General features: G+C 35.8%; 2 protein-coding genes across 2 annotated transcripts in view; both read right to left on the bottom strand.

Annotated features, from left to right (window-relative positions):
- Positions 1-25,186, bottom strand: tapt1b (transmembrane anterior posterior transformation 1b). The gene is made up of 14 exons (XM_073842301.1): positions 24,997-25,186; positions 22,144-22,274; positions 19,356-19,474; positions 16,328-16,490; positions 16,114-16,249; positions 15,691-15,788; positions 15,447-15,516; positions 15,271-15,351; positions 15,075-15,184; positions 5,151-5,210; positions 4,870-4,938; positions 3,761-3,837; positions 3,495-3,661; positions 1-3,401 (listed from the first exon to the last, which is right to left on the bottom strand). The coding sequence occupies exons 1-14, from the start codon at positions 25,184-25,186 to the stop codon at positions 3,169-3,171; spliced, it is 1,704 nt and encodes a 567-aa protein (XP_073698402.1). The 3' UTR covers positions 1-3,168.
- Positions 25,187-27,085: 1,899 nt separating this feature from the next.
- ldb2b (LIM domain binding 2b) overlaps positions 27,086-27,888 on the bottom strand; it is a 158,018-nt gene continuing 157,215 nt past the window's right edge. Inside the window, exon 9 of the mRNA XM_073842646.1 lies at positions 27,086-27,846. Within this exon, the coding sequence (XP_073698747.1) occupies positions 27,610-27,846 (237 nt within the window). The 3' untranslated portion in view covers positions 27,086-27,609. The remainder of the gene's footprint in view (positions 27,847-27,888) is intronic.

The following is a 27,888-nucleotide window of genomic DNA, read 5'->3' as shown; positions in this document are numbered from 1 at the left end:
ACGCCCTGATTCCTCTCCTCAATTCTGTCTCTGAAACATCCCATACAAGGGATTTGACATCGTCATTCCTCTTCAGTTTCTACAGGAAAAACAAGTTTGTAAGAACCTTGGATGCTGAAGCTGATATGGATACAAAACACACCAAAAACACAAACTTATTTTGACCAGTGAGGAAAAAAAGCAGTGTGGAAACAACTTAGATGGTTGGACCTTTTTTTGTATTTCCAAATAAATGGATATGAGAATGAATTAGAAAGGTTCAGTCAAGCAAAATCCTTTTGAGTACTGATCCATATCCAGTACAGTCAAACTTATTTTAAACCTATTTTAAGAGTCCAAACTCCGAAGCTGACTGAACCTATGGGAATGCACAGGCAGTTACATTGGAAAACCACAACAAAACCAAACATTTGCTTATAATGGTCTCTTTCTTTCAAAAATAAGCAGAAGTATTTCTAACATCAGTGTTTCAAACGCAAAAACAATGAGAAATGCTCTTTGATATCATTTTGGCAGTTTAAGTCAAGTGAATGCTTCTGAAGAGGTTTTGAAAAGTGATTCAGTTTGCATTAGTTTGATAACTGAGGGTAAACAATTCCTTGGCATAGCTGATATTTTCAAAACGATAAATTAAATCAACCTTTTGTTTGTGAAAAAACTGAGCACCTTACACATAATGTGCTGACTTGACTGTAAATTGTCAAACTGAAAGCCACCATTATGATATTACAAAGCAAAGCAATTGCAGTCACACATTTGTAATACAAGAAATACAAATGCCAAAATCAGTTAAAAAACAAAAAACAAAAAAAAAAAACATGCTGTTATTACTGAGGGTAAAAACTTAAATTCTAACCTCCAGTACTACTAAGAGACATTAGTGGGTCACAAAAATATATATATTTTAAGACAGCATGGTCTCTTACGTAAAGCAAATAAACTCCAATAAGTTCTAAGCACTGTATGTAATGCATCATTACTGATCATGGGCATCTGATAAGTTGGTTATTATGAAACTTGGACTCATTGTTATCAGCTCACATTACTGGATTGTGATGTGCATTGACTGGGTCAACAGGCTTTTTTTAAATACACCCCGGATATTACCAAAAGGTGATATGTTCAACTTTGCTTTGGTCAAGATTCTGACATTTTGGAATGTTGGTAATTGACTATTTTGCATCTGCTCCCAAAATCAGCACCAAATATGATAATCTGATATGCTACTCTTGGTACAACTTGCGGGGGGGGGAACAGACTTTCCATCCTTAAATGGAAAATATTGCATTCCTTCATTTTAGCTGGCAAATCACGCTATGCTACTGGACATTATTCAGTTTTTTGATTCCATGCGACTTTCTTGCACTGACTTTTGAAGCACTTCAATCAATCCACATATCACAAGCATGCGTTTTATCACAGTATCACATACTCACAGTGGCCTTTTAAAAGGTCATTACCTCAAACGATGCAAAAACACAATTTTTTTGTCACTGGAAAGCCTGTATTTAAACTGAAATATAAACTCTTTTAAAAATATAAATAAATAAAATAGTGATACGGTTATTTTAGCTTAATGTATGCTTTCACCCAAAGATACAAAAAAAATAAAAAATTGAGAACACATCTGCAATTACAAAATTACATTTCAGTCCTGACTGACAATGAACATGGTAATATTTCAAACTAGAAGTCTTTTGAGGGGTACTTGAGAATTGTAGATAAAGAGACATTTCCGAATAGAGAAATTATGAATGAGGGAAAAAAAAAACACTTGAAAAATGTTTAACGTTAGTTTTTGAACACAATATACACTACCAGTTAAAAGTTTGTACACGGTAAGATTTTTTTCTTTTCTTTTTTTTTTAAAGAAGTGTCTTCTGCTTACCAAGCCTGCGTTTATTTGAGCCGAAGTACAGGGAAATTTTGAAATATTTTTACTATTCAAAACACCTGTTTTCTTTTAAAATATATTTTAAAATGTAATTTATTTCTGTGATTGAAGCTAAATATTCAGCATCATTACTTCAGTCTTTAGTGTCACATGATCCTTCAGAAATAATTCTACTATGCTGATTTGCTGTTCAAGAAACATTCTTATTATTATATATTATCAATATTTAAAACATTTTTGCAGGATTCTTTGATGAATAGAAAGATCCAAAGATCAGCATTTATCTGTCATAAATCTTTTGTTACATTATACACTATTTCATTCAAAAGCTTGGAGTGAGTATACTTGTTTTGTTTTTTGTAAAGAAATTATAGAAATGAATACTTTTATTTAACAAGAGTGCTTTAAATTGATCTAAAGTGATGATAAAGACATTTATAATCTTTTTAGAAAATATTTTTATTTCAGATAAATGCTGTTCTTCCTGAAACCTGAAAAAAATTCTACTAGCCGTTTTCAACATAATAATAATGATAATAATAATAATAATAATAATAATTATAAATGTGTTTAAGAAGCAAATCAGAATATTAGAATGATTTCTGAAGGATCATGTGACTGGAGTAATGATGCTAAAAATTCAACTTTGAAATCACAGGAATAAATTAATTTTAAAATATATTTAAAGTAGAAACCAATTATTTTAAAAAGTAAAAATATTTCAATTTTTTTGCTGTACTTTGGATCAAATAAATGCAGGCTTGGTGAGCAAAAGAGACTTCTTAAAAAAAAAACATTAAAAATCTTACTGTTCAAAAACTTCTGACTGGTAGCTTTTTTCTTTTTCACTATTTAAATCCTACTATTTCCCCCACGTGTATGGAATCTTCTGAATCTGTAAAATAGGAATATAATCAACTCCTTTCTCCCATTTTTCAATTCAATGCCCCCTTTGAAAGGCAAGTACAGTGACCATCAGATCAAGATCTTCCCTGCAGTCCAAAGGTGAGCTCCGCTGGTGATCTTGAACCTCTTGAAAGCATGAAAACTTCATTGGGTGGATTTCAATTGGTTAAATCTGTTTGTTGGTGTGATTGTCTGTGTGTAAGCGTGTTTAAGTCTTAAATAAATTAGGTGCATCACTTAATAAATAATCCTGCAGTTTCTCGCTGTCCCCTTCCAACGAGCTCAGGTTCAAATGTCAAACAAATCAAGCTGACAGAGAGGGCGGGCATTTCAGTGCATACCTGTCACTCTTAAACTGCGCGTTCATGTCAGTCGATTCGGTTACCGCAGATGGTAAAGCGGTCAATCTCAAGCAAGTCTTTTTTGGGCGCCCTGTGTTTAAGTTCGGTATCGTCCTGAATAAGGCTTTTCTCTTCTGATTCATCTGGTGTAGTGAGGAACTGATCTGATTCGCTGGTGGGGATCTGAGGGGCGGGGCATTCATCCCTTTGGGTGGGCTGAGTGGTGACTGATGCAGACAGGCCCTCCTCCACTGGCTCACCTTTAGAATGGTGCGGACGCAATTGGTTAGTGAGAACAAAATAAGACTCTGCAAACAATTTTCTGTGTGGGTCAAAGTGTGCGTGTGTGTTACCTGGTGGTTCTCGTGTGTGTTTGGTACGGTGGGCTCTGCTTGATCCTCTGCTGGGAGCTGCTGAGGGGGGATTTTGAAACAGCTTCTCCTCCATATTTGCCTCTTTCACATACATACAAGATTTCCCCAACAACACAATACTGTTCAGCACCTTCAGGGTGATCATACTGAACAAACACACGCAAACACACAGGCTCAGTGCAACATTCAGATCACATACACTACGGTTCCAAAGAACAATATATTAAAATAATGTGAACTCATACCCCAGGTAGAAAAGCACAACACAAACAATGGACAGAGAGCCCTGGATCTTCACTGAGCTGGTCACCACCCGGATCAACTGTCGATCACATACTATGTGAGTATAACTGTAAAACCATGTTACTCTACATCACAGTTTCTTCATGGTAAATGAAAAAATAATGAAAAATGTACATTTGAGGTCAAACGTTTACATACACCTTGCAGAATCTGCAAAATGTAATTTTTTTTAACCAAAATAAGAGATCATACAAAATGCAAGTTATTTTTTATTTAAAAACTGAGGACAACTGAGGCAACTATTAAAGAAGGTTCAAACACTCACTGATGCTTCAGATGGAAAAATGATCCATTAAGAGCCAGGGGTGTAAACTTTTGAACAGAATGAAGATGTGTACATTTTTTCTTATTTTGCCTAGATATCATATTCTTTTCATTTAGTACTGCCCTTCAGAAGCTAAAGAAGATACTTACGTGTTTCCAAGAAGACAAAATAAATTAAATCTACCCTGATCTTAAAATTCAAAATGTTTTTACCTCCGGCTCTTAATGCATCGTTTTTGCTTCAGAAGCATTAGTCAGTGTTTGAACCTTCTGTAATATTTGCATATGAATCCCTCAGTTGTCCTCAGTGGGAAAAGATGAGTTCAAATACATAAAAATGCCGAAAAACTGTTCAGGACAAACAAGGAACTCATGCACAACAACAACAAAAAAAAAACAGCTGTGGATCATTCAGTAACAACACAGGTGTAAGAATCAAGTGTCAAGTGTCTTTTATCTCCAATATCTTCTTCAGGTCAGTACTAAATTTAACATGCATTTTGTATGATCCCTCTTATTTTGGTAAAATAGTTAACATTTTGTAGATTCTGCAAAGAGTATGTAAACTTTTGATCTCAATTGTAGCTAATGCAAATATATATTGGCTGTCAGTCCACTTTAAGTATAAAATATAACGGTAATGCATGTTAACAAGAGCAGGGCAACAAAATGACAAATTGCAAATGATTGCAAACAATGAAGGATTTATTTTTTGCCTTTATATTATACTGTGTGATAGATTTAGTATTGTGATTATTATGAAATAAGGAGAGAGGAGGGAGGTTACCAGTAGAGCAAGAGGAAGCGGAATGAAGCCCATTCTCCTGGACACACTGTCACTGTAGTCTGTGTATGCCTGGAAAACACACATAAATATCAGCAACCTATTAATAAAGCTAGATGAAATGTTTTTCAAATAAAGTCAATGTAATCAGAACCATCAACAAAAATTGTTAAAATGAAAATAATTAAAATAATAACGTCATAATTTGACATATTGACGTAAATGTTCAGACTTCAGTCTTGCTTCGAAAAGATTTCTGATATGATAAAATGGATTGCACTTACATTCTTCTGTCTGCTGCTGACCAGATCAAATGCCAAGCTTGCTCTGTATTCACTGTAGACCTGCACACACACACACACACAAGTAATGACGACTTACATTTCAGTAATTCATTCAAATATTAAAACGGTGAAAGATTCATTAGAATGATTCAAAACATGTGCGAGAGTCTTTTTGAATAATTCATTAAAGAGCCAGCGCATAAGAGTCAAACAATTATGTAATGGACTACTTGGGTTACGCTGTATGTTTGTGGTCCTGGCCCTCTTAGCTCATGACATTTAATTACAGACTGCAAACTCAGATGGTGGTGCAGAAAACACTTAGTTTAAGTGATCTTTTCTCCCCTATCTGAGCCCTGACTAACTGACAGGCTGACAAAGTTAATTAATGTCAGGGGGTCGAGCAGCTTTAAATAACCAGCTTCTTTAGCCATTGGCTGCTGTAGGTCAAATATATATTCACAATCCTTCCCTGTCTCACCACTTTTAATATGGTCCAGTTAATATGGTCCAGTGTCCAAAATGCATTTAAGGTTGCTGATTGAGGTGGCTTGAATGGAACTCTCAAGACAACAGCTAGATCCCACATTGGTACCATGAATGGGTGGGGAGGATACAGCCTCCTCGTACTTCTCAGAAATTCAATTTCTAAGTCATTCTTACTGGATCATTATCAATTTCACCATGAAAAGCAGTTATAGGTGCTACATACTTTAAGCATAGAAGACACATGGCTACCAACTAAGCTCTTGTAGAAAGGACAGAATGACTGATAATGGACCATTCACAGAGTCTTCGTCATGCAAGCTCCCGAGGAATCTCCATTTATGGGCATAGAAGCACTTCACAGAAGGGGCTCTTGCCTCGGTAATAGTACTCAACATGCACTGCAGAAGTGCATCTGGTGCTGGTGCGCTACGCTGAACAGCCAAACACGCGAATTCTACAACTCTGGGTTGGGATGCCAGAATGAGTCCCTGCTTTGTCACAGAAGGTCTCTCACTGGAATAGCCCAACAGAACAGATTCCTGTTCCTCCTTAATCTTGCACACTACTTGATACAAGACTTTCACTGTTGGAAATGCATATCTGAAGTGGACTGTTTGAAGGAGAAGAACAGTGGGCAATAAATGTTTTTTGCTGACCTAAAGAGATCCACTTCCGTCACTTCAAATATTTTCCACATCATATTCACTGTTCTACGGTGTAGTCTCTAGTCCCTGAGGGCTATTCCCACACCCTTGAGAGCCTTTCAAAAGTATTCATACCCCTTAATTTTTGTCACATTTTGTTTTGTTGCAGCATTATGTTAAACTGCTTTAAATTAGTTTTCCCCACATCAATTTACACTCCATACACCATAATAATGAAAGCAAAAACCAGATTTGCAAATTTTACAAATTTATTAAAAATAAAACACTGAAATAAGAACATTGCATAAGTATTCATATCCTTAACTCAGTACATAGTTGAAGCACCTTTACAGCCTCAAGTCTTTTTGGGTATGATGTGACAAGCTTTGCACATCTGGATTTGGCAATTATCTGCCATTCTTTGCCTCACCTTTTCACCTCTCAAGCTCTGTCAGATTGGATGGGGGCTGGCAGACATTTTCTAGAGTCCTAGTTGTTCCAATCGTCTTCCATTATAGATAATGGAGGCTACATGTTTCTGTGAACCTTCAATGCAACAGATTTTTTTTTCTGAACTCTTCCCTAGATCATTGCCTTAATGCAAGTCTGTCACTGAGCTCTACAGGAAGTTATCTTGACCTCAGGACTTGTTTTTTGCTCTGATATGCATTTTCAGCTGTTAGACCTTTTCTTAGAGGTGTGTGCCTTTCTAAATCAGACTCATTCAAATGAATTTGCCACAGTTAAACTCCACTCGAAGTGTAGTAACATCTAGAAGCAATACGAATGCTCCTGAGCTAAATTTGGAGTGTCCCAGAAAAGGGTATGAATACTTATGCAACGGGATCTTTTCAGTTTTTTAATTTTAATAAATTTGCACAAATGTTAAAAACCTTTTTTTGCTTTGCCATTATGGAGTAGGGAGTGTAGATTGATGTGGGAAAAAAAGTAATTTAAAGTAGTTTAACATAAGGCAGCAACATAACAAAATGTGAAAAAAATGAAGGGGTATGAATAATTTCGCAAGGCACTGTAGGGCCCTCCATCGTGTTTTTTTATTTATTTATTTGAATATCTGTCCCATTATTACACCCTGTTCATAAAGAACTGTGCTTTTCGAGGGAGCTATAGCATCTAGGCATTCATATGTCACCAAGATGGACAAAAGATCTATGTGCCAAGCATAAAATGGGACATGGGTTTTTAGCCAGAGCTGGAGTAGCCGCAGAAGAAACAGGCCTAACTGACATCCTGTTGAGGCTGCAGCCATCAGCCTGAGCTGTGGAACAGCTAAAACACAAAAACCTTTTTTTTTTTATTCGTCACCAGCAAAAGGCAGAGGGATGACAGAAACATTAACATAACCGTCTGAGTGGGCAGATTTCACTATTGGTCCATCTTTGATGTCATGTACCATCTTCCTCTTCCTCACAGAACATTCTAGAACATTTTTTCATCATTTGATAAACAGAAAGTTCAGTAGAACAGCATTTATTCTATACAGAAATCAAACTTTTTTTTTACTGTACTAAAGCATAAAATACTATAATATGTTTGCTGATATTTGGGAAACATGCTAAGTTCACATATACAGGGGTTGGACAATGAAACTGAAACACCTGGTTTTAGACCACAGTTAGTATGGTGTTGGGCCTCCTTTTTTTGGCCAATAGAGCATTTCGTCTTTGGAATTGTCATTTACAAGTCCTGCACAGTTGCCAAAGGCATTTTGAGCCATTCTCCTCTTGCAGATCAGGGGTCAGGTCACTACATGATACTGGTGTAGGAAAATGTCATCTGACTCGCTTCTCCAAAACACCCCAAAGTGGCACAATAATATTCAGATCTGGAGACTATGCAGGCCATGGGAGATGTCCAACTTCACTTTTCTTGTTCATAAGACCACTCTGTGGGGTTGGACAATGAAACTGAAACACTGGCCAATATAATGTTGGAGGTTTCATGGCTATATTTTTTCAGCCTGGTGGCCAATCTTCACTGATTGCACATTCCACCAGTAAGAACAGGTGTGAACGTTGACTATGTGCACCCAATGGTTCAGACATTGTACTCTGAAGGTGGTGCCATGTATCAGGATGATAATGCACCAGTACACACAGCAAGACAGGTGACAGAGTGGTCTGATGAACAAGAAAAGTGAAGTTGGACATCTCCCATGGCATGCATAGTCACCAGATCTGAATATTATTGTGCCACTTTGGGGTGTTTTGGAGGAGCGAGTCAGATAACATTTTCCTACACCAGAATCATATAGTGACCTGACCCCTGATCTGCAAGAGGAGAATGGCTCAAAATGCCTTTGGCAGCTGTGCAGGACTTGTATATGACAATTCCAAAGACGAAATGCTCTATTGGCCAAAAAAAGGAGGCCCAACACCATACTAACTGTGGTCTAAAACCAGGTGTTTCAGTTTCATTGTCCAACCCCTGTATGTTTATCAGAAAAACAATGCTTCAGCAAGTTATTCTGCCTTGAAATGTGTGTTCCATGTCAGAATTTATGTTTTTGTTTTGGTCTGTGTGATTCCACCCACTGCCAGTTTGACCAATAGGATTTCGACACCTGGGTTAACAGTTGGCGAAAAACACAGCGTATTGCAGCTAATGAAGCCAGCAAATGAACTCGGTCAGAGATTACTGATTCTACCCAGTTACGCTTGTTCTTTGTTGCATCTGGCAACCCGCATGAATATTAAGCCTGAGGAGAAGGGGACGGGAGAAACAACGCTCTCCAATATTTAGAATTTGGGCTGCAGTGCCCAACCGCTATTTGTCAATATTACATTCTGCACCTTTAAAATGTTAATGGCAATATTGATCGATTTCATGCACACTACTGGCCCCAAAAATTTTAACAGTTGTGCACTTAATAATATAATAATAATGTAGGGTTTGGTTGAAATGCTGGTTCTGATTTTAAAAACTAATAAACATTCAGATGTAATATGGTAAAATTCTAGTGTCCACCTCTAGGAAAGATACCGTATGAGAGAGAGAGAGAAATGTGTGCATGTGAGCTGTGACACTAATCTTCCAGCCTAAACTAAGCAGATCTGTCTCTAATCCCTGCCAGTAACTACACTCCTCTTTCTGTCATTACATATCTCTCCACCCCCCCATCCACAGTGTATTTTTCTCATCTTTTCCCTCACTTTTTCCCATGTTTGAGGGCCGTTTAGTTTGTAGTGTCACTTATCTTATGAATATCTCAACAGTAGAGGGGCTCTGCACTGGATGGAATCTGTAAAACCATCCCACTGCTAAAGAGAGCTCCACGACTGGCTCTGTGTGTGCTGATAGATTTGGGTCAGTGGATCTGTCAGGGTTATCCAAGACACTGAGAGCGGTGCTGATTTTCAGACACACTCCCAAAGGAAACCTGTCTCTCTTTGTAAAGACTTCCTCTTGACTGGGACAGAGGTTTTTGTTTTTTTGGACAAGAAAGAACAGTCCAGAATCTGCGCAAGGGGGAAGCCCGTTGGTTTATATAGGTCATGTCAAAGTTCTCATGTTGTTATTCTTTAGTTTAGTCTAGATAAATGTATATGAGTGTCTTGTCATTTCAATAGCATCAGGTAACACTTACAAACCTTACTACTCCATCTAAGTTACAGAACTTCATTTTTAGGGCCCGAGCCCAAAAGGGCGAAGGCCCTATTGTTCTTCTAAGGGTTATTATTTTATTTTTTTTTTTTTTTTTTTTTCTTTTTTTCAACCTTCCGGGCACTTTTGGGGGCCTTAACATACTCAAAAACTCTTGAAAATTTGCACACACGTCGGAATCTGCGGCCATCAGGACGCCACAGAGGCTGGGACCCGGGCGTGGTTCAGGGCCTCTACAGCGCCCCCTGGAACACAGTTTGAAAACTTGATGTACTGCGCACACATACTTGCATGTATTGATATGAAACTCGGTACACATATAGATCTCACTGAGCCAAACAACTTTTGTACTCTATGTCATAGGCTCCACCTGACAGGAAGTGAGATATTTAGGGCTGTTTAAAAAGCGCATGCTCTGGAATTTAACGTACTCCTCCCAGGAATTCCATGGGATTGTCACCAAACTCGGTCAGCATGATCTCAAGACATTGGGGACGCTAAATTGCGAGGAGATTTTTGATATCTCGAACGGTTTGGCCGTGGCAAGGCGACAAAGTTATGGCGAGAAATGAGAAACAGGAAGTGTCTAATAACTGTTGACCACATTGCCTGATTCTGATGAAACTTCACCAGTTTGTTCGTTGTATGATGCCGATTCCATAAATGTGACTATTATGAGTCAAAGTTATAGCGCCACCAACTGGCAGCAGGAAGTGTGTCATTTTCAAAATGCTTTGAAATCAGCCTCTTAATTTTACTCGATTTTCTTTAAACTTCATCAAAATCATGTCAAAACACGGCCGATAAGAATATGTAAAGGGGTCGATGATAAATCGAATGCTGTTGCCATGGCGACATGTCAAACTTTAAAATTAGATTCCTGTCTTTTCGAGGCAGTTAACATGCTTAGAATTTCATGAAACTCAACACACACATCAATATTAATGATAGTTAGACACTGGCAAAAGGTCATAAATGGGCGTGGAGCAGGCACTCTATAGCGCCATCTTTTGACAAAAGTTGGGGGGTTAGTTTTTCCTACAGTCACCAAACTCTGTACATATATTAATCTCATCAATTTGGACAACTTTCTAAATTAAACTCATTAGCTAAGACCAACAGGAAGCCGGCTATTTTGATTTGAATGTGGATTTTTGGAAAAATCAGGCTGTAAACAAATGCACACTACTTCTAAGAACAACCAGCTGTTCACACCAAACTTTTTTAACATGAAGAGAATATTCTGAAGATGTTAAATTGCGACCGGATTTTGGATATCTTGAACGGTGTGGACGTGGTGATTTTTTAAAGATATAGTAAAAAATATTTTTATATCTTTAAAGTGCAGCATCCAAACTCTTTAAAACTTTTTTCACACAGAGATCTTATCATTCTGAGCAAGTGCTGGAAATATAAATTTTATACAAGCTTCAATGAATTAAAGAAAATTAAAAAAATAACTCAGAAACCTGATGTCACTCTGGGTGAATGTCTCTACAGTATGTGTGTGCGTTCAGTCAGGCACAGAAAAGCTCATTATTGCAGGGGGGAGGGGGGAGAGGCAGAGAGGGTGACAGAGTAGAGAGCCATCCTACAGACCATCTTTGAACAAAAAATGCACATATGTATTGTAATTACATAAATATGTCTGATCTTTGAGAGTCTGATATTTTGAGAAAATATAAAGGGTCACTTAGTCTTTCATTGTTCGTATTTTGCAGTTGTTGTTTTTTATTATTTTTTTACTTAACTGTACCATGAACTTGTCCTATTCAGTCACATAGCAAAAGATTTAAAAAAATACAACTTTTTAGCATGATCAATTTATCTTCATTGATAGACAATATTTACATAGTGTTATTTATTGAATATAAAATAATAATAATAAAAAATTAAGACAAACTTTGACAACAAAACAAACGTTACTGTTATCTCTTCAAAACATCTGAAAACCATAATTTTAAGATCAGTTATAAATATATATATCACCCCGTTAAAATACTCAACTTGATTTTTAAAGATATTTTGAAAGAATGAAGAGTTTATAGAGCACTTTATTGTGTATTGCTGTACACCCACATGAACTGTGTTCATGTTCATGCTAATTCACAGTACATAAACTATATATGAATACTTTTTTTTTAGCTTAATATTAATTAACATTAATAAATGCTATTTATTTATTGGTCATGTTAACTGATATAGTTAATGCTAACAAATAAAACTGAATGGCAACATTTTATATTTTGTGTGTATGTGTCTGTGTGTTGATTTTAAAGTCTAACCCTTTCAATTCTGTAAACTTTAAATCCAAACTAGCAGAGGGTTACTTTGAATGCATGTGCCAAGTGGGCACCGTCTTCATTATTGATTCTTAGTAATGTAGCGCTTAAGAGTGATGTCTTATAACAGGAGGAGTCACCAGCAAAGCAATATCCACACAAAAATTGTACAGATAGGTAACGATGACATTTCAGCAGAAGTGGTGGACGTAAAGCAAGCAATAATAACATTTTGTTATCATGAATCTTGTTCTTACTTGTTAGCAGCAGGATATATCATATCTTTCACTAACTCAAACATACCAAGGTCAATCTGCACCAAACTTCATATGTTTGATAATAGTGCTGGCCTGAACACATCTACATGCCAATAATTAGTTACAAGCATAGCGCCACCATCTGGCAGCAGCACGTTTGGCACATTTAAATGACTAATGACTTTTTTCTATATTTACTGTATTAAAAGCATACTGCCCACCGTTTGCTGATTTCCTGAAGCCACCGGTCGGCGGTGAGCCCAGGTGCGAGGGCCCGTTCATCGCTGCTCGCAGCTTTAATTACTTCATTCGAAGTTCATATATTGCTTTACATTTTAACTAAAGTTTTCTTAATAGCTTAACAGAACATTTCCCTTTAATCACAATTACAAATATATGTTATAATGATACCATTATAATATATAATACAATGGTATGACACCAGCAGAAGTATCACAATATCAAGTAATATGATGATACCATTCATGTTGTATGAATGTGATTTTTATAGCTCAGACAGAAAGTGGTGTATTTTTTTAACTTTTAGGTTTGATTATTTGATTTTTGTATTGTTAACTAGTATTATTTACAGTGCCTTCCGAAAGTATTTATACCCATTAAAAAACTAAAAATAAAGTAATTTAAAGCAGTTTAACATAAGGCAGCAACATAAAATGTTAAAAATGTAGAAAAATATTTAGAATATAGGATTTATTTTCCAATATATTAGAAAAATATTTGTATTTCATATTACACAAAAAAATCTAAATCTAAATAGGAAACAGTTCCTTTAAATTGTAATAATATTTCACAATATTACAATTTTTATATATATTTTTTTTATTAAGCCAAACTTCTGACTAGTAGTGTACATATAACTACAAAATTTCCACATTTTGGTTGAGCTAACAATACTTCTACAGTCGTGGCCAAAAGTTTTGAGAATGACACAAATATCAGTTTTCACAAAGTTTGCTGCTAAACTGCTTTTAGATCTTTGTTTCAGTTGTTTCTGTGATGTACTGAAATATAATTACAAGCACTTCATACGTTTCAAAGGCTTTTATCGACAATAACATGACATTTATGCAAAGAGTCAGTATTTGCAGTGTTGGCCCTTCTTTTTCAGGACCTCTGCAATTCGACTGGGCATTCTCTCAATCAACTTCTGGGCCAAATCCTGACTGATAGCAACCCATTCTTTCATAATCACTTCTTGGAGTTTGTCAGAATTAGTGGGTTTTTGTTTGTCCACCCGCCTCTTGAGGATTGACCACAAGTTATCAATGGGATTAAGATCTGGGGAGTTTCCAGGCCATGGACCCAAAATTTCAATGTTTTGGTCCCCGAGCCACTTAGTTATCACTTTTGCCTTATGGCACGGTGCTCCATCATGCTGGAAAATGCATTGTTCTTCACCAAACTGTTGTTGGATTGTTGGAAGAAGTTGCTGTTGGAGGGTGTTTTGGTACCATTCTTTATTCATGGCTGTGTTTTTTGGGCAAAAATGTGAGTGAGCCCACTCCCTTGGATGAGAAGCAACCCCACACATGAATGGTCTCAGGATGCTTTACTGTTGGCATGACACAGGACTGATGGTAGCGCTCACCTTTTCTTCTCCGGACAAGCCTTTTTCCAGATGCACCAAACAATCGGAAAGAGTCTTCGTCGGAGAATATGACTTTGCCCCAGTCCTCAGCAGTCCATTCGCCATACTTTTTGCAGAAGATCAATCTGTCCCGATGTTTTTTTTTGGAGAGAAGTGGCTTCTTTGATGCCCTTCTTGACACCAGGCCATCTTCCAAAAGTCTTGGCCTCACTGTGCGTGCAGATGCGCTCACACCTGCCTGCTGCCATTCCTGAGCAAGCTCTGCACTGGTGGCACTCCGATCCCGCAGCTGAATCCTCTTTAGGAGACGATCCTGGCGCTTACTGGACTTTCTTGGATGTCCTGAAGCCTTCTTAACAGGAATTGAACCTCTTTCCTTGAAGTTCTTGATGATCCTATAAATTGTTGATTTAGGTGCAATCTTAGTAGCCACAATATCCTCGCCTGTGAAGCCATTTTTATGCAATGCAATGATGGCTGCACGCGTTTCTTTGCAGGTCGCCATGGTTAACAATGGAAGAACAATGATTTCAAGCATCACCCTCCTTTTAACATGTCAAGTCTGCCATTCTAACCCAAACAGCCTGACATAATGATCTCCAGCGACATAATGATCTCCAGCCTTGTGCTCGTCAACATTCTCACCTGAGTTAACAAGACGATTACTGAAATGATCTCAGCAGTTCCTTTAATGACAGCAATGAAATGCAGTGGAAAGTTTTTTTCGGGATTAAGTTAATTTTCATGGCAAAGAAGGACTATGCAATTCATCTGATCACTCTTCATAACATTCTGGAGTATATGCAAATTGCTATTATAAAAACTTAAGCAGCAACTTTTCCAATTTCCAATATTTATGTAATTCTCAAAACCTTTGGCCACGACTGTACAATGCATATTATGGTAGTTACTCAAGCATATTATGGTGGTTATTCAAATATTGTATTTATGATACTACCCTTTGAAAAAATACTTTGGCACTGCTAGTATTTTGAAGCTGGCGTACCGTGCATACTCACATCTGCTGTGATGTCGTTAAACTTCGTGATGAAGGCATGTTTGACAACGTCTACTGCAATCTCTGAGGCGATCACCATACAAACATCAGGAAACAACACCCACAGATGATCTATAACCAATATACAATGATTAATACATGCATCAATGCCTTGTGTATGCACAAACTCAGAAATGAGTTGGTTGTTAACTACATACCTGGATTCCAGGAGAACTGTTCCATGTTTCTGAGACAGACAATTAGTAAGAGTGTGTAGTTTGTAAATCTTTCTTTAATGTCTATAGAGAGAAAGACAGTAGGGAACAGTGAGACAATTCATCAGTGACAATTTGAGCTATACATGTTTTTATTTACTATGTATATATGGACCTACCACTGTTGGACATTTGGAAGAGGTTGTTTTTCTCAAATTTCTTGAATACACTTCCTTTGATCTCAACAAACTATAAAAAAATAACACACATCAATATAGTCCCTACAAAAGAAAGCATGAAAGTGTGTGTGCCTGCATAATGTTTGAAATATATGGCAACTAAGATCGAAAGACTAAGGTAATTTGTAGTGTGTTTAATGTAATTTAACCAAATAAGCAATGTTACTAGTGTGCTTGTACTTACATTATTAGACATCATAATGGTGAGCAGTGACTTGTTGTGTGAATTGAAAGCCACGTTCAATGTAGTGGCCTGAACCATAATCAGAATGGCATGTAGAACTGCATTATTAATTCAGGAAAGTTATAACCTATGACTGATTGTAAATTGTCAAAAATGACTGAAAACTTAAAGTAAACATAAAAAGTACAAAAATAGCAGTCTCAGTGTAGTTAAATAGATTTTCATGCAGAACTTGAAACTGTTCAGTTAAATTTATTAAAGTATTTATTTTAGTATAAATTTTACTATCACATTTTATATAAAATATATGCATAATTTTTTTAAATTCTCAGTTTGAATATTCAATTACTCAAATCTATATAAAATGATCCTTGCATTGTATCCAAATGACTATTTGGAATTTGAAGCTAGGGTGAAGGATACAGACGTAGAGAACAGCCATGAAGAAATGTGGGATGACTCCTATGTGAGCTCTTTTTCTCTCTTTAGGTTCAGTGGCAGTCCAGTACAAAGCATCCAGAATATCCTGACCGAAAGAAGAAAACAAGCGATCTGCCACCTAGAGGAGAAACACAAGAGTGTTCATTTAACTAATGCTAATATTACAGTAACAAATGACAGTGTTGTGATACTGTACCTCCAACATATTGTAGATGATGTAGAGCTTTATGACTGATTGACCCCGGATCAGGTGGTACATCATGGAATAATCCACATAATGCATCATGAAATAACACAGAACCATGATGAAACCCTTCAAAACATCACACACCTGAGCAGGCTGCAAGATACGAGATCCACTGCACAAACACACACACACATAAGAAAAAACATCTTCAAGTTAAATTGGCATCATAGACTCCGTATCTGGAATTACGCAATGGAAGAGTAGCTAATTCTTATCACAAAGCAGTTCTTCTATTAGTAAGATCTTCCACACACAGCCACTAAGTTAGTGATCTTGAGTCACACACTCAGTGGTACATGCATCATGCTAAACACATGGCTTGAGCTGGGGGAAGAGCAGCAGTGTAAATGTACCCAAACACATACATAGCAATTAAATGTTTAGTAATTTTTTAACTGAAACAGTTCATTTAATAAATTTGATTCTAAACTGTTATAGTAATTTTACATAAATAAGTTAGATATAATTAAAATATTTACAAAGACTAAATGTAATTATTTTCTCTAACAACAATACCATTACAAGCTTTACTAAATTATCTGATATATCAATAAATATAAAACTTTTATTATAATTCATAATTGATTATTTTGGTATGACACAATTTACAAAAATATGCTCAAATCACAAAATGTATGTAAAAAAAAAAAAACAATATTTACAACAAGTTTTACCTTCACAGGCTCAAGAATTAAATTTTAAAGGAATAATTCACCCAAAATTGCAAATTCTGTCATTAATTACTCACCCTCACATCGTTCAAACATTATTTTTGATGACATCCAAGAGCTTTCTGACCCTTCATTGACAGCATCACAACTACAACTTTAAAAGCCCAGAAAGGTAGTAAAGAAGTTGTTAAAATAGTCCATGTGACATCAGTGGTTCAACCTTAATTTTATGAAGCTATGAGAATACTTTTTGTGCTCACAGAAAAATTTAAATAACGACTTTATTTAAGAAATTTCTTCACATTCACAAGAGTACCACGGCGCATAAAACTGTTGAATAAAGTTGTTTTTTTAGTTTTAAAATTAAGGTCAAACCATTTATGACACATAGACTATTTCAATGATGTCCTTTCTAGCTTTCTGGCCTTGAACGTGGAAGTTGCGTTGCTGTCTATGCAGGGTCAGAAAGCTCTCAGATTTCATCAAAAATATCTTTAAAGGAGAAGTTCACTTTCAGAACTAAAATTAACAGATAATGTACTCACCCCCTTGTCATCCAAGATGTTCATGTCTTTCTTTCTTCAGTCGTAAAGAAATGGTGTATTTTGAGCAAAACATTTCAGAATTTCTCTCCATATAATGGACTTCTATGGTGCCCCTGAGTTTGAACTTCCAAAATGCAGTTTAAATGCAGCTTCAAAGGGCTCTAAACAATGTCAGCTGAGGAAGAAGGGTCTTATCTAGCAAAATGATTGATTATTTTCTAAAAACATTTACAATTTATATACTTTTTAATCGTTACACAGAGTCCACAAAGAGCTAGACAAGAAGAGCATTTGAGGTTAAAATGTCTATAAATTGTAATTTTTTTTTAGAAAATAACCGATCGCTTTGCTAGATAAGACCCTTTTTTCCTCGGCTGGGATCATTAAGAGCCATTTGAAGCTGCATTTTGGAAGTTCAAACTTGGGGGCACCATAGAAATCCATTATATGGAGAGAAATCCTGAAATGTTTTACTCAAAAAACATAATTTCCTTATGATGGGAGAAAGAAAGACATGAACATCTTGGATGGCAAGGGGGTGAGTACATTATCTCTAATTTTTTGTTCTGAAAGTGAACTACTCCTTTAATTGTGTTTCGAAGATGAACGAAGGTCTTACGGGTTTAGAACGACATGAAGGTGAGTAATTAATGACAGAAATTTCATTTTTTGGGTAAACTATCCCTTGAAGTGACTATTTGCAGAACTGCTGATAAGAATATATAATAATATATAATTTTTTTAAAATATTGAAACTCAAAAATTATTTTAGATTGTAACTTAGAATTCTGTTTTTACTGTATTTTTGATCAAATAGATGCAGCCTTGGCGAGCATAGGAGACCTCTTTCAGGAAAAAAAAATGTAAAAATCTTACCAACCCCAAACATTTTAAGGACTGTGTATTTTTATATATTATTACAGTGTTTGTTACTAGACAAAGATCACAGTTAGTTTTCACTCTGGTATGCTTTCAGTATGTTTAACTATTTACTCTTACTGTAAGTAGAGTCTACATTCCTTTAAACATAATTGGCTTCTGCCAATTATATTTTGGACAAGAAATGTACATATAATACATTAGGTATTGTAATGCCTGAGCTGAATGCAATTTAGTCCCATTATCAGATGCATTTTATAACCCTAATAATGACATACTGTATTAATATTATATTGCATTAATTGTTTCTCCTATCTTAGCATTCACTAGTTGAGTGTGACCACACTGCCATCTTGTGACCGATCATGCAAGTATACCCTTAACACTGAAAGAAAAACAGGAGAATTCTGGGAACGATCTCAGATGATTTTAGTAGTCCAGGGTGAAATCAAAACACAACAGCACAAAATTAGACAGCTATGGCAACTGCAGCCTAGTGTGTGTGTGTGTGTGTGTGTGTGTATGAATGTGTGTTTGAACACAGCCGCTGCAATCATACCAGCATGTGTGTGTGTGTGTGTGCGTGTGTGTGTGTGTGTGCTTAAAGCAGCTGCAGTCATTTTTTTCTGCATACCTGCTCTTTTTGCAGTAGGGGCATATATTAGCCCTGCAGGCAGAAGAATATACAGTGAACAGCAGCTACACCTATATACACAATCATTTTGGGCTTAAGTGTGTGTGTAGGTACTTGTGTGTAATAACACTGAAAGAAAAATTTGGACAGCTCAGATGTTTCAACCTGTAAGATTATCAGAATATTATGAAAGTACAACTTTTGATAATATTCCTCCATGGATATCCAGAGTATGGCGCGTGTATTACCTGAGGCCGCAGCAGGGCAGTGTCAGCAGTCTGATCAGGGCCAGTAGCACTCTGAGGGGCAGCAGAGTGAACACGTAGAGAAACACATCCAGACACAGGAAAAAGCCAAACATCATCAGCTACAGAAAGAAAAAGAGAGATCAGTGATAACCTGACTGTGGTACAACTTACTTCAAAGGCTTCAAAATTATTAAAAAGCACCATTAAGTAACTTAAAGGAAAAGTTCACCCTCATGTTGTCCCAAAGCAAGTTAAGATATTTTTAGTGAAATCTGAGAGCTTTCTGACCCTGCATAGACAGCAGTTCTATAACATTCAAGGCCCAGAAAGGTAGTAAGGACATTGTTAAAAATAGTCCATGAAACACCAGTGGTTCAACTGTAAATTTATGAAGTGTCAGTCATTGCCATATGTTTGCAAAGAGTACCACGATGTATGCGTGCGATGCTGCTGACGCATTCTCTCTGTCAACAACTTCAGACATGATTCCGAAGTCAGTTTCATGTATAGTGTGCCTGTTCTTCTGCTTGTAAACAAGGCGCAGCGCATATCAGTTCTACGTCAGAACGGTTGTACCACTGATGACTATTTTAACAATGTTCTTAACTTTCTGGGCCTTGAATTTGGTAGTTGTGTTGCTGTCTATGCAGCTTCAAAAAGCTCTCGAATTTAATCAAGATGAACGAAGATGAACGAAGGTCTTATGGGTTTGGGACGACGTGAGGGTGAGTAATCAATGAAAGAATTTTCATTTTTGGGTGAACTTTAACAGTTTCTGGCAGCCATTGATTTCTGTAGTACCTTTTTCCATATTATGGAAGTCAATGACTATCAGCACTTTTCTGGTTACCAGCATTCTTCAAAATATCTTCATTTACGTTTAACAGAAGAAAGAAATTTATACAGGTTTGGAACAACCTTTTTGTATATATTTCATACATATACAGTGGTGGCCAAAATTATTAGAACACTAGTATTTTTTTATTTATATCTTTTGTAGTGTGTCAGTAGGAAATATCAGTTTACATTTCTAAGCATTCATTTTAGGGCTGTGCAATTATTCGAAATTCAGTTTTCAATTTCAATTTCGGCTTCAAACAATCATGAAAATACAGTAATCGAGATGAAATGATTATTGTGCCCCACTCCACCCCCTTTCCAGTGGTGTGCTTTCGCTCCTCCATAAAAGCCTAATTTCACATGCAAATCAGCAAAATCATGTAACATGACTTTCATAAAATGGGACGAAAAAGGACATTCTCGCATTTCATAAAAAGCGAGAAAGAGAACTTGTGCTGTCCTTTGTTAATGCGCTCAGAGACGAAGCAGAACACGGACATGTAAAGTTATCTTTTAGCTCAAGGTGTGTGCCTAAACGGTCAAATACACGCAAAAATATTCCAAAATGAGGCGCTTGGTGATTATTCATGTAAACCCTTGTCAGTTATGTCTTAAATGATCGTAAACAGTAGAAAATTAAAATATGTGTGTAACAGATCTGTGTGGCACTTAAAGCGGCAACAAATAATATTCCTTCTGCCGTCTCTGTGCTTAATATTAATACAACATAAGAATACAAAGAGAAAAATCACTCACTGCTCTTGAATGAAGGACTTTTGTAGTTTAATAAGAAACAAAGCATGTTTAATTCTTACAGTGAAGACGCTGTTTTATTTTACATTCAAATAATTACATTCATTTCTGTAGTATTGTTAGACTACTTTAGACTTGCATAAAAGTGTTCAGTATTTTTAAAGCACTGTTTTTTTATTTGTATCTTTTTTCTCGCTGTATTGCTATCTTTAAATTAATCACTATATAAAGTTTTGGACCCTGTAGTAATCGTTTAAATAATCGTGATAACAATATCGACCAAAATAATCGTGATTAGGATTTCTGCCAAAATCGAGCAGCCCTAATAACCGTGATTATGATTTTTGCCATAATCGAGCAACCCAATCCATTTTGCCATTAATTGTAGTAAGTGAGATTTTTGTTTGCACAAGGAGTCTGACAACAGCCAGTGCTCCACACAGAGACCTGAAATGTCAGTCTGGAATGACATGAAGAAACTGAACAAACTGAGACAGACTAAATCCAGAAGAACTGTGGCAACATCTCCAAGATGCTTCAAGAAACCTACTTGCAAAGCAACATGACTGTTAAAAGTTTTAGGCACTTGCTGTAAAATGAGGATGCTGTTAAAAATGTCATTTTCTTTATCAATTAACTTCTATTAACTAAATCAAATCAACATTTGGTGTGACCATCCTTTGCGTTTAAAGCAGCTTTTGCCCTATGTGCACTTGTGCATAGTGTTTCAGGTAGCTTTGCAGGTAGGTCTCTTAAGCATCTTGGAGACGTTGCCACAGTTCTACTGGATTTAGTCTGTCTCAGTTCTTTCTGTTTCTTCATGTCATTCCAGACAGACTGGATGAGGATGAGATCAGATCTCTGTGTGGAGCACTGGCTGTTGTCAGAGTCCTTGTCCAACGAAAATCTCATTGAATTATTACAATTAATGGTGAAATAAATGTTTAGAAATGTAAACTGATATTTCCTTTCCTACTACTACAAAAGCTAGAAATAGCTGACATAAAACCATTTTTAGCTAGTGAAAATCCTAGTGTTCTAATCATTCTGGTCACCACTGTATTTTTATATTTCTCTTCAGTGGTAGATAAATCAAACATATCAGCTTTAATGCACAGTGTGATAAAGTATACTGTGCAGAAGAGATGAGTGCGTGTAAGTGTGTATGGATTGTGTAGTTTTGTGCATTTGGTACCTTCTCCAGTTCTTTTGGAATACGCAGACAGGTGTAAACCCGCTCTCTCCGTTCAGTGTATTTGGCCTCATTGTGTTCCAGAAAATATCCTCTAGTCAACTCAGCACTAATAAACCTGACAAGAGAGAGATCTGCACACAAATAAACACACAAATGAATGTGTAGTCCAACACAATGAAACCATGTAACTCATTATCTTCAACTATTCTGTATACACAGACATGTAAAGGATGGAAGCTCATAAACTGTGTTTGTGAAAGAAAGAGGTTAAATAAACAAGTGTACCAGCATACTTCTGTTTGTTTTTCTCATATACACACACAGAGCAATTAAATATGTACCATTATAAAACACAGAAACTTACAGAGAACCTAAAGTCTCCTCTTGTGAAAATGCTGTAATAAAACATATTTTGGATTTCCAATCTAAGATAGTACATTTTAAATTTTAAGATAATGTACTAAATTAAAATTTACTTTGAACTGTGCTCTATTTAAAAACTTGGCCTATTTTAAATTGTAGGTTTATAATTAAGTGTTTTAAATCTTAAAATCTAATTTAAGCAATCTTCTCACAAAGATTAAATAAGCAGTTTTAGGTGATAATGCACACTGGCAACACACGTGATTTACGACGGAGCGGATCAGTGACATAAATGTTCTATTTAAACTGAACAGAACGTGCTAGACCGTTTTTAGGGCATGCTTATGTTGACCTAAGGCCAAATGTGTTGTGATAAGGGCAAGACAGTGTCCTGAGTTGAACAGCTCACGTTGTAAATGTGTTCTTTGGCCAACACACACATTACTTTCTATTTTTAACAGTAATAGAGAAGGATAAACTTGAGGATGAATGCACTAAATAGGAAAACAAACACAGAGAGTGGACAGAAAGAGCAAGAGATAACAGCTTCTCCTGTGTGTATAAGTGTCTTATAACTGGGTTGTATGACAAAATGTATCATCCAATAAACATGACTCTAAACGAAAAAAGGACAAAGATAAGACACCCTTGATTTCATATAGTACGTCCATTTAAAAATTAGGCTGATTGGATAAATTTTGGCTTCATGTGTTCCATGTTCCAACTCAGAAACTTTTTTGACAGCTAAACCCCTTAAAAATACTAAAAATAAATAATAAAAAAACATACATTTAATTAAAGTACTCCTGGAGATTTGAAGTTATTTTAATTGAATCTTTGTGATTCTTAAATGTTGATTTACTTAAAGGTAAACGATCAAGTAAACTTACATAAGCAAATATTTCATCTGATAGTCCCCAGAATAAAATCATAGCTTTGAAAAGCTGTATATGGTTTACCTGCCAATTATTAACATTGTTTTATTTTATGAAGATGAATAGCCAATTAGATAGGTATGATATCTTATATTTGGATCTTACAATTCGGACCCACTTTATATGAACAGCCTTTACTATGCACCAACATTTAAATCATTTTGTACATATTGTGCATATACATGTTTTTACACTGTATTTTTATTTTTGAAAAACACTAAAAAGCATTAAATTGCATCTGTAATTAATTTCTATAATTTTATCCTTATTACAGATGATTATATATACCTTTCTTGTTTGCCACCTCCAGCAGCAAAAGTGTTTTGCAATTCAACATGAACACAATGTGTGCATTGCACTTTTGCATTTATTTTATATATTTTTTATTTAGTTGTTGTTTTTTGACATAAATACATACTAGGACACCTAATATGTGACCCTGGACCACAAAACCAGTCTTAAGTAGCACGGGTATATTTGTAGCAATAGCCAAAAATACATTGTATGGGTCAAAATGATCGATTTTTCTTTTATGCCAAAAAAGATCATGTTCCATAAAGATATTTTGTAAATTTTCTACCATAAATATATAAAAACTTGATTTTTGATTAGTAATATGCATTGCTAAGAACTTCATTTGGACAACTTTTAAGGCGATTTTCTCAATATTTAGATTTTTTTGCACCCTCAGATTCCAGGTTTTTAAATAGTTGTATCTCAGACAAACATTGTCCTATTTTTACAAACAATATATCAATGGAAAGGTTTTTTACTCAGCTTTCAGATGACGTAAGAATCTAAATTCCGACAAAATTACACTTATGACTGGTTTTGTGGTCCAGGGTCACATATAAAGTATAACTCACAATTTTGCTTGCTTTATTGCATTATAACCCACTATATTAATGCACATTCAAACATTAATGTGATACTTAACTATAATTATTGTATTACATAATGTTAATAATGAGAGTTGTTTCTAAGCAACTTCGTGTACACAGGTAATGAACACCCGAGCTTTATTCTCAATACCAGCAATTTTCTTAAATGACTTTAAGAAACGTTCTCCTTCTATTTGCTGAATAAATGCCAATGCAAACACATAATGATGGTGATGACTTCGGGGAAGAAGTTGATGCAGCTCAGGTGTTTTATTTACATCTTCACACCTGATCAGCTGTCTTGATCCTCATGCTTCTAAAGTTAGTCTCATTATACAAGCGGCTGAATGTGTCACATGAGCCACACTGGTATTTAAGGTACCTTAAATAAACCGATAGATGCTGAAGTATCTGATCTTGTTAAAGTTATATAAGCTCTAGTGACTGAGGATGCTTCAAACAGTATTGATGTAATGAGCCCTATGTGTGTCTGTATTTAAACGAACCTAGTAGTGAGCTGCCCACCTAGACGGTATTTTGGCGCGTTCTTTCATTGTTTATCTAGAGCATCATAACGTGTTTGTTTTGATGCCCATACATGCTGTCTATATAGACAGCTCACTAGGTTGAAAACAGTGTTTGCAGCGCCCAGAGCCGCTGTCTGTCACTCTTACCTGACACATTGCTCTTTCTCTCTTTGCATTTTGCCTTCCTCTCATAAAATCCCAGAGTTTCTGTAAGGTCTGAGGCAGCGGCTTGTTTCTCCGTCTTTTTGACGCCGCTGAAGAGTCGTTTCTCCCTCTCTTTATCCTCATTTTCAGTCTCGTTTTCGTCCCCAAGACCAGCCGCTACTAAGTCCGCCATCTTCCCCGCAGACACAACATTCAGGCGTCACGGCATACGTCACTATACATGACTACAATACCCATAATGCAGTTGGTAAATATCATACAGATACAAACGACCCTTCTATACTACGTTTTACTTTTAATGATGTTTTAATGACAGTTTTTAGGCTATAGGTTAATTTACGGCATAATAAAACATTAAAATATGGATTAGGAGACAGGCCTACTTAAGAAACCACGTTCAATTTTATATGACTCGATTTATGTGAATAACTAAACGACTTCTCACACAACACAAAAATAACATAATTCTCATGCACAATCTTCCCTTTCCCTCGAGCACAGCTAATTGAAACAGCCAGAACAGAAAAGCAACTTCTCAGTGTCAAAATAATACGCCTGTAACATAATATAATATAAATTCACAAATGTTAAAACAGCTCATCCAAAAAATGTAGACTGAGAGTAATATACAGTTGAGTTATATACAGTTAAAAAAAATGTAGTTATAAAAGTTTACACACACCTTGCAGTTTCTGAAAAATGTAAAAAAAAAAAAAAAAAAAAGTTTTTTTTTTTTTTTACCAAAATAAGAGGGATCATAATGAAATGCATGTTCTCTTATATATATATATATATATATATATATTATATATTTCTCATAAAATATTTTTTACTTCTAGTCTACAAGAGAAAATTAATAAAAATAAAAATGACCCTATTCAAAAGTTTACATGTTGATTATTAATATTGTGTTGTTACCTGAATGATCCACAGCCCTTGTTTGTCCTGAACAGTTAATTTCTCTGTACTGCAGAAAAATCCTTCGGGTCAAACAAATTCATTTTTTTCAGCATTTTTGTGTATTTGAACCCTTTCCAACAATGACTGTATGATTTTGAGATCCATCTTTTCTCACTGAGGACAACTGAGGGACTCATATGCAACTATTACAGAAGGTTCAAACACTCACTGATGCTTCAGAAGGAAACACAATGCATTAAGAGCTGGGGGTGTTAACTTTTGAACAACACATTATTAACAATCATGCATAAGTTTTGAAGGGGGTCATTTTTATATATTCAACTATTATTTTGTCTTGTGGACTATATGTAAACATTTTTATGTGGAATATTTTATTCAGGTCAGTGCTAAATATAAAATAACATGCATTTTGTATGATCCCTCTTATTTTGGTAAAATAATTGACATTTTGCAGATTCTGCAAGGTGTATGTACACTTTTGACCACAACTGAATGTATATATAAATACATATGAATAAATGACAACAAATGCTCCTTTTGACTTCAGTTTAAACATAATTTATTTTGGAACTGTGCTTATTTTAAAGTATTCTGGGTTTTTCTAATTTTGTTTAAAAAAAATCTTTATTCACACTTCCGTATAACCCATAAAATTGTGTTTTTGGTTACTCTTTGAATCTAGACCTTTCTCACGTTAAATTTATTATTAATTTGTTGCTATTTCTTGCCAAATGTTGCATTCATAAACATTTACAAGAAAGATTTGATATGTTTTTAAACACTTTAAGAAATTCTTATAAGCCAACATAGTATGGTTTGAATTACTATATGTAACCTCATTGTCTTTTGTTCTTATGTTATCTTTGTACTTGTAATTGCCATTCTTTTTCTGCATACTAAATAAATACATTTAAATTTTCATTTTTGGGTGAACTATCCACTGAATTTGTACCACATTTCTTTGACCACTAGAGGGGAGAAAAGATTCAGAGATGGTTTTCTCATTAACATGAGTTAAACATAACATATTAGCAATTTATTGATCTATTTATTTAGATTATAACAATGGAAAAACACTCTGTGTCCTTGATTATTCAATTTATTTCATATTAATTACACTGATATCAATAACCAAACACACGGAGTCTGATATCATAACCAAACACATTTTATTAATGCAAATTATTGAAAACCATACATAAAATACACAACTAACAGCACAAATCTGCATGTGTTTTACAATATGCATTAAACTTTAGAGCAATAAAGATATCTGCAGTTATGCTCAAAACGCTAGAGCGTTCACAAAGGGACTTTTTTTCATCCGGTTGTTTTAGCGAAACCAAACAATACGGTACAGAATGAAGCCGAGACATCCACCGAGCTTTAAAAAAGGGCTGAAAAATTCTGATATGAAATGAATTGATAGATCTGTATATTTACAACGCTTGCAGTGTTTTTTTTTTTGGAATACTTAAACTAAATGGTTGAAGCTGTATGTCTCAAGTATGGAATACCATGTCACACCAACATAAACGCAAGCATGCACACACACGCACGCACACACACACGCGCACACACACACCTTCTCTCCTGCAATTTCTCCTCTACAGTTGAAAATACCCCCCATCCCTTGACAGCACCGTTGCCATAGCTACCCACTGTCAGATCGCATTACTCCAACTGCTGCGTTGCCATGGTATCAGGCTTACTGTCCTGGTTGCTAGGGTGCTGGCCATTCCAGGAGCTGCCGTTTCCAAGTGTCGGTGAGTTGGTGTAGTCATGGAGACCGTCATCATGGAGACCGTTGACGGGGTCGTATTGTTCGTTCTCTAGGCGTGTGATCAAACGCTCGTCCACGTCACCCAACTCCCCTCCCATTAGAGAGGGCTCCCCTACCACCATCACATCCTACAGCAAGAGAGAGAGAGTTGACGTAAACAGAGATGCAGG

The sequence above is a fragment of the Garra rufa genome, chromosome 6 (genome assembly GCF_049309525.1).
Source record: "Garra rufa chromosome 6, GarRuf1.0, whole genome shotgun sequence".
Lineage (NCBI taxonomy): Eukaryota > Metazoa > Chordata > Actinopteri > Cypriniformes > Cyprinidae > Garra > Garra rufa.
This window is presented reverse-complemented; position numbering and strand designations above follow the sequence as displayed.

What these genes read in the sequence shown, in the direction of transcription:
- tapt1b (XM_073842301.1), bottom strand. Translation starts at nt 25,186, where the DNA reads ATGGCGGACTTAGTAGCGGCTGGTCTTGGGGACGAAAACGAGACTGAA. An exon ending in CATGGCTGTTCTCTACGTCT is followed by an intron (nt 15,789 to 16,113) that starts GTATCCTTCACC and finishes TTAATAATGCAG; the next exon opens with TTCTACATGCCATTCTGATT. An exon ending in TTAACGACATCACAGCAGAT is followed by an intron (nt 5,211 to 15,074) that starts GTGAGTATGCAC and finishes GTGTGTGTGCAG; the next exon opens with GTCTACAGTGAATACAGAGC.